Source organism: Cannabis sativa, chromosome 5, assembly GCF_029168945.1.
Source record: "Cannabis sativa cultivar Pink pepper isolate KNU-18-1 chromosome 5, ASM2916894v1, whole genome shotgun sequence".
Taxonomy (NCBI): domain Eukaryota; kingdom Viridiplantae; phylum Streptophyta; class Magnoliopsida; order Rosales; family Cannabaceae; genus Cannabis; species Cannabis sativa.
Window position 1 is genome coordinate 33,343,184 of NC_083605.1, and position 11,729 is coordinate 33,354,912.

At 31.2% G+C, this 11,729-nt stretch overlaps 1 protein-coding gene across 2 annotated transcripts; it reads left to right on the top strand.

The window, feature by feature from the left end:
• Positions 1 to 4,745: 4,745 nt before the first annotated feature.
• On the top strand, positions 4,746 to 10,338 carry LOC115699781 (uncharacterized). 2 transcript variants are annotated; one of them, XM_061115623.1, is made up of 11 exons: positions 4,746 to 5,025; positions 5,142 to 5,228; positions 7,408 to 7,512; positions 7,906 to 8,016; positions 8,102 to 8,214; positions 8,305 to 8,818; positions 8,897 to 9,282; positions 9,381 to 9,557; positions 9,651 to 9,755; positions 9,856 to 10,024; positions 10,125 to 10,338. In XM_061115623.1, exons 6-11 carry the CDS (start codon positions 8,546 to 8,548, stop codon positions 10,212 to 10,214), a joined length of 1,200 nt encoding a protein of 399 aa, XP_060971606.1. In that variant the 5' UTR covers positions 4,746 to 5,025; positions 5,142 to 5,228; positions 7,408 to 7,512; positions 7,906 to 8,016; positions 8,102 to 8,214; positions 8,305 to 8,545; the 3' UTR covers positions 10,215 to 10,338. The 2 variants fall into 2 exon arrangements, with proteins under 2 accessions (XP_060971606.1, XP_060971605.1); XM_061115622.1 differs by having other exon boundaries at positions 5,142 to 5,224.
• The last annotated feature ends 1,391 nt before the right edge of the window (positions 10,339 to 11,729 follow it).

Consider the following 11,729-nt stretch of genomic DNA (forward strand, 5'->3'; position numbering starts at 1 on the left):
TGTCAAGTTCGAATTCTAATAGCTTAGGGGTCGTGGTCCCTTTCACTAAGGTCCATCAGGTATCAAATTCTACCTTGTTGATACCATGGATGGTGGTTTGCATCCCAGCTAGAGATTTTGTTACCTAGTTAGGGTCTTCTCTATAAGCTCCTTCTTCCACCAACTGTTTTTTATTTAGAGCGTCACGTAGGTCTCTTTGTCTTCCAAGTCGGTGATGGACTTCGATCGACTTGTTCTTATAGTTGTCTCCTAACCACAAAGTCATGAAGGAAACTCTGGTGATGTCTCTCGAATGAACTCCTGATCATCTCGGGGGATGTGCTCTAGGAGGGGTCATCAACAACATTGTAGTGACTACTCCCCTCAAAGTTGTCTTCTCCTAGATCACAAGTATGAGGAGAGTTGAATTGGTTGCTCGGGTTCAAATCCTCTCCATGTACTTGAAAGAAGTACTCATACTACTGGCCATTGAGGCCACAGGCAAAGTAACGACATAACTCACCCATTTCATCTCGAAAGTACTTTTGAGTATAAAGTGGCTCATTGGTCATTACTTGCCACATCTCATAGCCTCAAGTTTCAAAGTAAAGCCTTCAATTACCTACATTGTCTTGAGTGGCAGGTCTATTTCCCCTTGCAAGGTCTTAGGGCCTAGTGTCATAAGAGCATTGAGGAGGACCTGGTGGAGGAGTCATGTTGGTTATCCCAATGTTCTAAGATCACTCTACATCAGATGAAGGGCCCATTAATTGGTGCCCACAAGTTTAAGTCTGTTCGAGATCTTGCTTGAAGGTAGCTTCCCTCTAGGAGGTCTCAACACCTAGTGTTTTCTTAATGCTTGCACGATTACCCTGTGGTATTTGTATTTCGTGCATTAAGGGTTTCTACTTGAGCACTAGTTCTCACGTGACCGATTGGTCGACAGGGAGTCTCTTTCACCAACTCAAAAATACTCCTGCATGGGGGAGTTCCTTAACCTAATCGATAGGCTTCTCTAATTTGTAGAGAGATGCTAGCTCTCCACTATACCAGATCAACTCATTGGATATCGATGTTTTTTCATTTCTCTATGAACTAGTATTGAAACTCTTCGTGTTGAGTGTCGAGAGAGTCTCATAGCTTTTGTTGTAGATCAGCCACAATTTGAATGAGTTGTTCAACTTGGGGATCGACTTCCTCAGGGTCTTGTAGCTCCATGTGTGGCTCTCCAGGTGGAATTTTCTCTCTAGTTCTAATATTAGGAGCATTTGGTGGCCTTGAGGGATGAGTTGTGGAGATGGTTTTGGGACCTCCTCCTCGCACATGAGGTGTAAGAGTAGTCCTGGCTCTAGCTTCAGTAACTGGCGTGCCCTCACTTGTTTTTCCAGATGTTGGGGCACCCCTATTGATGCTTTAGGAACGTTTTGCAACCATCTTGAAAGTAACTTTCTATAGTTGTGCCTCTCAATGAAAACACCAAAATATTGACTCAAAAATCTGGGTAGAGATTTCCTAGCCACACCCGCTCTCAAGGTTGGTAAGAATGAAATATTTGTTAAAAATAAATAAAGAGAGACAACACAATTTATAGTACTTCACTTCCTGTATCGCGACAGTAAAGAAACTACGTCTACTATGAGTTTTTATTTCTCAAAAGATCGTATTACAAAAAAAAATGGCTAAGCGTGCGTTTCGTAACACATTTTTAATCATTTTTCTATTCTTTAATTAGAAAAGTTAAAATATTTTCTATAACCATGTTCTGTTAAATTATTTTCACTTTTCAATATTTTTTAGTTAAGAATCAAAATTTTGAAAAAAAAAATACTTTCAAAATTTTTTTAAATAGTTTTTTTTTCTTAGTCAATATTTCGGACTCTAACTTAAACTTGGACCTTGGGACCCAGACTTCGGCCCCAGCCTTAGTCTCAGACTTAGACCATGGCCTCGACCCTGCCAAACCTAGATTCGACTTAAATAAAATCAAAAAATAAAAATCAAAATGAAAGTTATAAAACACACTTTTATTTTCTATTTTTAAAATTGAAAAATAAAAATGGCTATAGAACACATTTTTATTTTTTTGAAAAAAATTAAGAACACAAATTTTAGTTTTATTTTTGTAATTGAAAAATTAATAAATAAAAATGTTACCAAACGCCCCCTAAATGTATCAACTCTAACTTCTACAGGCTCTCTTCTTCAATAAGTGAAGGAGCTCCTTGAAAATAGAAAAACATAATTCAAACTATGAAAAAAAAATATAAATTGGCTTATTTTTTACCATAGATGAATAGTCACAATATTTATTGTGAGTAAAACTAAATTAGTGACAATTTGTATCTAAATACTATATTTTAGTCACAAATAACTTTTTGTTGTGACTAAAAGTCACAATTAGTCGCAAAAATTTATGTTGTAACTAAAAATTTGTCATTAAAGGTATCCACTTTTTCTAGTGTATATTTAAATTAATTTTCAAATAAAAAATAAAAATTTAATAATTTAGACCAATCCGAGACTTTAATGTCGTCATTGATTTGATACTTAACGGCTAAGTATATACAAAAATTTCAGATATATAAATTATGTATTATTACAATCAAAACGTAAACTTAAATATTTATCTGTAATCAAAAGTTTAGTTTAAATATATATACAAACTACCTAAAAATTAATATAATTAAATATGCAACAACTGGAGCTCTCCAAAAACAGACAGAATCTAAAAATATATTTACACTACAAAAAACTGTTACTTAATTTTAGTGATAATTTTGTAGTCAGAACATAATTTTTTTGTGACTAAATGTGATTTTATATCACAACAAAATATTCTTTGTGACTAAAACATAATATTTAGTTACAAGTTGTCACTAATTTAATTTTAGTCACAACAAATATTGTGACTAAAAATATATTTAGTCACAACAAATTGTAATTTTTGACGTGATTAATACTTATAATCACAAATTATAAATTAGTTAAATTTTTTTTAACACTTTAGCTTAGTTCGTGTTGAAAAAAATAAAAACAGAGATTATCATATTTTATATTAATATATATAGTCGGCTAGAGATATGGTATTAATTTCATCGACAAAAAGACAATGTTGTGATTTGCTTACACACGTATACAACACAGCATTTTCAATGAATAAAGACTAAAACCCACTCATATTTTAACTTTGACCTGCAAATATAATAAACTCATCCAAATATAGAAAATGTTAAGTTTAATCAACTACGTACATCTTTAATTTGTCAAGTAATAGTTGATGTGAGAAAAAAATAGAGTATTGATAAGATAATAGAGTATTTGTCATTAGATATTCCTAATATTACTTAGTATTGGTGCTTTCCCATTAGTTAATTATATTTTATAAAAATTATTATATAAAATTTAATACTTAATTACACTAATAATAATAATAATATTAGATATTAGTGTTGCCATTAGCATTTCTCTGTTAATAATGTATTCTCGATCATTAATACCACGACAAAACTCAATCTAATTAATTGTATGTTTGATCGTTTCTTATATATATATAAATATATATTGCTGTACTTTCTTGTAATGAACCATCTATATTATATTAAGTTTTGTTGAATTTATAAAAATTAATGCAAATGTAATTAATCAGCAAATATACAAATTTTGGGCATTTTTTTTTTTAGAAATATGTATAATAATAGAGAAAATAAAATCAGAAACTTCACCGATCCAACAAACATATATGCATTCAATTTAATAACATATTTAATTAAACCATCATCTAAAATTAAATAAAAAGAACTTGATAAATCCTTAGATGTAGAGTGTAAAGCATTTAAAACTCGCAAAGCATTAGGTTCAATATGACATATATTGGCAGTTGTAATTGCATCTTTGGGCATGCTTTTTTAACATCATCATTATTTAGCATTTGAAACTTAAAAGCTAAAATCATTAAGAAAATCAGAAATTTTTGTGTGCATTATATGGACTAATACTTAATTAATTAATCTAATGTTTAAAAATAAACTAGATATATATGTTAATATCTTTCCACAGAATTTTATTAATAAGTTGTAATGAACATTGTTAGATCATGTTAAATAAATGAAAAAATTATTAAATAAAACAATACTTGTTTTTGTTTTTAAATTTAATTTTTAAAAAATTATTTCAATTCAACCATTAAATCATGTATAAATGTAATATAATCTAATATATAGGAAAAAATTGCACTTTTATGATTTTTTTGTGGAAAAAATAATAATATTTCCAATTAATTAATTACAAAAATAGGAATAAAAAAGTTTGTAATAATTCCTGCAACGTTTGTGATAATAATTCCGTAACAGTTTAGGTGAAAAATTCCCCTTAATTAAATATATATATGTCATTGTAAGATCATTTGGGTCAAAAGGAAAATATATATCATCATAAGAGTGGAGTCTTCACTACAATATAAATATATATATGTACACTACTACAAACATATCTTTTATTTTCGTTTTTTTCCTTTAATAAATTAAAAATCCGAAGATAAAACTATTTTAATGCACCTATCATCGCTTATTTAGTGAAATTTTTATTATATTTTCGGTCTTTGTTAATAAGCGAAGTCAAAAAGGGTTTTATTGTGTAAATTAGGAAGGGAGGATTTTGGAGGACCTTTGTCTTCGGTAAGTCACAAATTACCGAAAACAAAGGGCTCCACGTGGAGCCCTTTGTTTTCGGTAATTTGTTACTTACCGAAGACAAAGGTGTGCACCCGCCCAGTTTATTACATACACCCTCAGCCCTTTTGTCGAAACCCTTAACCCACGACTTACGCACGACCCTCAAAACCCACAACCCTCTTGCTCAAACCCTCAAAACCCACGACCATCTATAGCTCTCTCCGATCACTACAGCCACCCCCGACGAGTACGACGGCAAGGACGACCTTCAGTTTCTCTCTTCGACGACGACGGCGACCCTTCAGTTACTCTCTTTGACAGCTGGTTGGAGAGGAAAGGGGTGTTGGCCGAGAGATAAGCTATTGAGTCTTTGAAGGTTCGTGTTTTTCCTATGGTTTGTCGGTTTGATTTTCTATTATGAATCTGTGATGAGCCAATGCAGCTAGCTTATTTGTGACATTGTTTTTGTGATTTTCTATTATGATTGCCCAGCACCATAATCTGTGATGAGCTGCAAGACTCAACCCTTCATTTTCAATCTTCATCTCCAACAAGTCTCCAATTTTCTTTGAATAGTAAGTATGATACGAATTTCTTTGTACTGTGTTCCTTATTAATTTTTATAGTCGATTTAATCATGTCATTGCCAATTTAGGTGACTTTAGTAATCAAAACCCCATTTCAGATTTCTGGATTTTGTGATCTGTTTCGATTCCCCATTTGTTTTTTGTTTTTGTTTTTCCTCTAATAGGATATATGTAGGTGTGGATGCGCCTCTTACACAGAGCATTTCAAAACTGATGTGTGTGTTTGTATATATATATGTGACAAATTTTATCACTCTGACATGAGAAAAATAAATATATAAACTTATATATATATATATTGAGGTGGGAAGAGAGAGAGGGAGAGGAATATATATGTGTGTGTGTGGTGTAGCTATCGTTTTGAATTTGAAAAAAAGTAGAAAAGTCAAGAATATTTTCTTATGATTTAAAGGGAACAAACAAAGATAATCAAATATTGGGAATGAAATGGTTTTGTCGTTATGTGTTGGTCAAATCCTTATTTAATCTTTCATATATTTGGAGGAGCACAGGACAAACAACACAGTGCATGTGAACTCTTCAAACTCACCTTATTTACTTCTTTTCTTTGCTTTTGGTCACTCACTATGACATCATCGTATCAACCTCTCTCTTTACTTTCTCCTATTCATATTTTGCTACTTATTTCATTTCTTCCCTTTTTCCCTCTAAATAATCAGTGTACAAACAATCCCACAGTTTGTTTAGCCCCCACATTTCTATTCAATTTTCTTATTTTCCTTAAAAAAGGAAAAAAGAAACAAATTTTGTTGTTTAGATTATGTGTTGTCACTGTTGTGTGAGTTTTTTTGTTTTTAAAGGTATAATTATGTTCTTCTTCATTAAAACAACTTCTCCTTGGATCTTCTTGTGATTCGTTTCCTCTTTCTGGTCTTTCATACAAAATGTTTGCATTACTTTGTGTGTAATTCCTGGACTTGAACCAGAACCCATTGTAAGTTCCAACTTCCAAGTCAAGGACAAAAAACACCAAGTCTTTAAGGAGTACTTTTAATGTATGGTATTGTTTATAGAAACAAAAACGTATTTATAGAAAAACAAATAAAACCCCCTCTGTCAATAAAAAAACCTTTAACTGTCTATTTTTGTCATTAATTGTATTGATGTGTTTACTTTCAAATTATTAGTAACATGGCCACTTTATTAGTGAATAAACAAAGGACCTGATTCCCCCTTGGCAATGGCATCGCCAATTTGCCATATCTTTTGTCAATAGAATAATATTACTATAGTCTTTATAAATTATTAATCTTTGTTCATACCTACTTAAATATGTCAACAAATCATATTTTTTTATTAATTGTGTGGCTACAAATAATTGGCAATGGAAGCCAAACAAAAAAAAAATGGAATGATGATCTCTGTTTTGTTCTTTTTTAGGTTTAGAAGACTCTCTCTAGAAGTTATGGTATAACTAATAACTGCATTTTTCTTATTAAAAAAAAAGCTATTAGAATTGGATGAAATATAGCAGCTTTTGTCATCATCCCCACATGGCAAGCATACACGTTTAGACACCTTAAAATAATAAAGAATAAAAAGACTAGTCTTTTTGTTGTGTTTTTAAGTGTTGTGGTCGGCCACTTACTTGCAATATGGATATAATAATAAACTCATTGATATTCATATGTGTCCTTCAGCACTCATTGAATTATACGAACCCAATCCAATAAATATCTTATGGTCAATGGTCCCCTCTTTACCTTTATCAAATTGTTATGGTCACATGGCCAATCATCAATAGAAAGTGCTATATTTCTTTAGCTATATATTGTATTTGATTCATTAATTATATATTTAATTTGTTATTGATTATGATTATAGACAATATAATCATGACAGAGAAATAGTTATAATTTTTTGAGCTAGCCTTAATATATATGAGTGGTCTTATGGTGCAGACTGTTTTTCTTTCTTATTTTCTTCATAAATTTGACCTTTAATTGATAAGAAAAGATGAGTATAATAAAGTGAAATGATCTTAATTTTTGAGTTTATGATTAGTTGTGTATGCCAACTAAAAAGGATAATGACTGGAATTGGCTCTAGTTTTCATGGAAGTTAATTGCCTTGTAGTTAAAATACAATCATGTTATCTATTCATGGCCAATGTTATTATTAACATTCTTTTTAATTGTATTTATTTGTAGGTTTTGGGGTTAAGCATCAAGAATCTAAATTGGAAGGAGAGTGGTTAAGCATCAAGAATCTAAATTAGAAAGAGAACACGATTTTTTCCAAGTTTTGAGCTAGAGGTATATATAATTTTTCTATCTTTTAATTAATTATTAATAAACATGTTAGAGGAGTTTGAATATCTTAAATATTCATCCGTAGTGAAGTAGGTTCTGCGAATACATGTACTGCGGTCGGATGGGTGGAATTTAATTTTTTTTGTTGTGGATTGTTATATGTTTTGATTTTGTGGTTAATTTTTTTCGGGAACGTCCGATTTATAGTTGTTATGCTGCCGAAATTTCGGTAGAATTTAGATTAATATTTTGATTTAAGTTATTACAAATTTACTTGTTAGGAATTTATTTTAAATTTGCGGTATGGATAAATCGTGGATGCTTGAGAGGAGAGAAACACCGCAATTTCTAGATGGGTTCAATTATATTCCCTTATTAATTACATGTTTGTTGCAGAAAAAAGAAATCAAAATTCAAGATCCAGCCCGCCATCATGTTTGGTTAAAATCCCGCAAGAAAAATAATGTCCTAGTTACGGACTTGGATAGGGAGATTGCCGCAAGAATAGTAAGTGATATCTAACACAATTCAATAACATGAATATATGACTTGTTATTATAAAGTATTAACTATTATCAATCATAATGCATAGGCTGAACTCGAGGAAAAAGTAAACTCGGGGGAAGTTTTGGCCAGTGGTCGGAATGACATATTGACTCAAGCATTAGGGACACCTGAGCACCCTGGCCGGGTCAGAGCTGCTGGGTATGCCACTTTATTGATTTAATGTTAGATTATTTTTTATTTATTTTACTTAATTTTTTATTAAATGAGTGTTCCAACTGTTATTTGTAGGTTCACTGCAAAGGCTAGTAAGATATTTGGTCGAAAGAAAAGGGCTAAATGTAGTGAATCATCCTCCCAAAAACAAGAAATTCTTCAACTCAAAAAAGAAATTGAAGAATTGAAGAAAAAACTGTATGCTGCACAAGAACAAGATGATGGTAATGACAACTCCTCAGAAGAAAATGATGATCACTTAGATGATCATCAGGAGTTTGGAGGGTACGAAGATGATAATCAGACACCTCCTGTCATGTACAACTTCTCATCCACTAATAACAACGAAGTACTTTTGTGTTCAGACAACATCCATAATATAGTGGCCAAAGGTGTGGTTCTGGAATCTGTTAGTCCAGTAACAATTCATACCGTGCAGTATAAAGAAGGGATTGCACGAGTTTTAATTACAGAACAACTTCAAGAGGAGGCTGAAATTGCTCATCCTATCGAAAATATCCGATATGTCTATGAGACAAAGGACACATTTCTTCCTTGGCCAAAACATTTAATTTTAAATTTGGATAAGGTAAAAATTATTTATTTATTGTCATATATGATTAATGCATATTTATTGTATATTGATGCTATAATTCATATTTTACAGGTTCCCATATTCCCAGATGTCGCATCCACCCATAAATCATCGTCAAAGGGGAAGCAGATAGCAACCCCTCACAGATCACCGAATAAAGGGAAACAGATATCAACTCTTCCTGCTATGTCTTCGGCTGGGTCACAATCAAATGTCAAGATAGATCAAGTGGACAAGAATGCAACATTCAAGCCGGAGGTCTGGGCTCAAATACCTGTATGTCTCCACTTTTTAGTTGAAGAATTTATAAGGAGGAAAGGGAAGTGGAGCGTTGTTGAAGTTCCAACTGATCCAGACTTCATGCCACCTCGCACACATATTATCTTGTCATCAGAGGATGTAGAGCAGGTTGGAACCTTAAATTTTATTGGATGTCAAGGCATGATCTTTGGAATTAGGTATGTTTTACGTAATTATTTTTGGAATTAAGTATGTCTTACATAATATTTTTCCCATTTATTAAAATGTAACACTTAACCATGATAAATTTATGTAGATGCATTTGGGAGGATTTAACGAATATGCGGGAGTATTTCAAGTTCTTTGACCCAGAGCTACTCAATGCCACAGACAAAGATGGAATTGTCCACCAAGAAGTTGTTATCAAATTGGCTGAATGGTTGAATACAATGAATAACAAATCTCAGATGTTCTTCATACCGTGGAACTACGAGTATGTACAAGTACTATTTAAGGACTAGTTAAGTATAATTTAATTCTTCTTTTTAAATTAACACTTAATATTTTCTTATTAATTTCTTATTAGACGTCATTGGATGCTTGAGATCGTTTGTGCTGGAAAGATCATTCACTTGGACCCTTGGCTTAGACATAAACGCCCTAAGATGACTATTGACCTCACACTCCAAAGGTACTTTTCAATTTTCATTTTAAAATTATAATTTTAATTTTCTATAAATTTATACCAACTATTGCTAATTAAATCAATATAAATAATTGAATTTAATTAGGGCATATGAACTGCTCGGAGGTTCCAACGAGTTACTTGGAACATTTCCAGGAGTAACCGTTGCAGCGTGTCCAAAACAAACATTGGGAATTGAATGTGGTTTTTATGTACTTAGGTACATTAATGACATTGTGAAAGCTCTAAATTCATTCGTTATTATAAGAGAAAAGGTAATTAAGCTATAATTAGTTCATTTATGTATACCCGTAAATAGGATACTATACTTGTAAATAAGTGATACATATAACTATTTACACTTTAATTTTACAGTTTGGAAAGATGGACACATACGATGTGGAGACGATGTTGCTACCACTGCAACATCAATGGTTATCGAAATTGACACGATACTTGTACTAGTTAACTTTAGACTTTTAATTTTAGGCAATACTTATTTTGTTTATTTTTTTTATTAGTAAGGACTTAACATATTTTGTAATGTATACTTTAACTTTGTTATAATATAATTACAATATCTTTTGTACTTAATTTTGTTATATAATTGAAATAATATTTATTTTAATAATTAATTTATAATTATTTCAAAAAAAAATTAATATATAATTAATTATTTAATAAAAATTAATATATATTTAAATATTTAAATAATAACCGAAAATATATTTAACAATAACCGAAGATATAGGTCTATTTTCTCTTTTGATATTCGAAACATATGTCTTCGGTTAATATATAAAAATTGAAGATAAAAGTAACCTACGTCTTCGGTTATTATATAAAAACCGAAGACATAGATTACCTTTCTCTTCGGTTTTTATATAATAACCGAAGACGAAGGTTACTTTTATCTTCGGTTTTTATATAATAACCGAAGACGTAGCCTCACCTTTAACTTCGGTATTTTAAAACATATGTCATCGCCTCAAATGACTTCGGTTGCGATTTTTACTAAAATCCGAAGATAAACTGGCCTAAAAACCGAAGATAAAGGCCCTTTCTCTAGTAGTGGTAAATTAAAAAATATATGTTTCTACAAATTTAAATCACATGAAAGTATGGGAAACCCTAGTACATACATGTGAAGGGGCTAAATCCATATTTATATATATAGAGAGAGAGTTGTAGCAATGATATATGATATATATATATATATATATGTATATATATGGTCCCATAAATGATATGTTGGGTATTGGAGTTGGACGGTGGAAAAGGCAATAGCCGCACGCAGAGACTTCGTATACGACTCTTCTTTGTCTGCATCAATAATACATTTGTATCTTTTTGTTTTCGATCTTCTGCGTGACCTATTAGACATCACAAAAGTTCAAAAATAAGCCAAACAATTTCAATTTATATATGTATATAATATATATGAGAGAGAAGAGCCACATATATATAAATATTTATATAGCATCGAAAAAAATGACAAACATGTATGTCATATATATATAGACTTTGTTTGTTTCAGAAAAAGGTAACTCATGTATAATTCATTTTGCATGTGGATTCTCCATGAAATAGTATAATATATTTTGCAATTATTGCTACTTTGATTTGAACTTATTTGAAGTTAATTAGTGTACTCGATCTCTGTCCTACGAAATATGTAACCATTATTCACATGCACATAAGCTTTTCTTTAATTTCCTTCTCTTCTCAATTTCTTTGCAGCTAGAGTGATTATTCTATATTCCTTTTTCTCTGTATATTTAATATTGGACTTTAGAGACACACATAGCTACCACGTGGGTTTTCTTGGTCGTACGTAATGATATTAATTATATATATTTATATTATGGATAGCGTGCATGCATAAGTAGAAGGATATGTGTAGTTTGTAGAGTTATGCACGTAAAAATTATGTGATGTATCACAAGTTCACAGCCTAGGATTTATATATAAATATATATA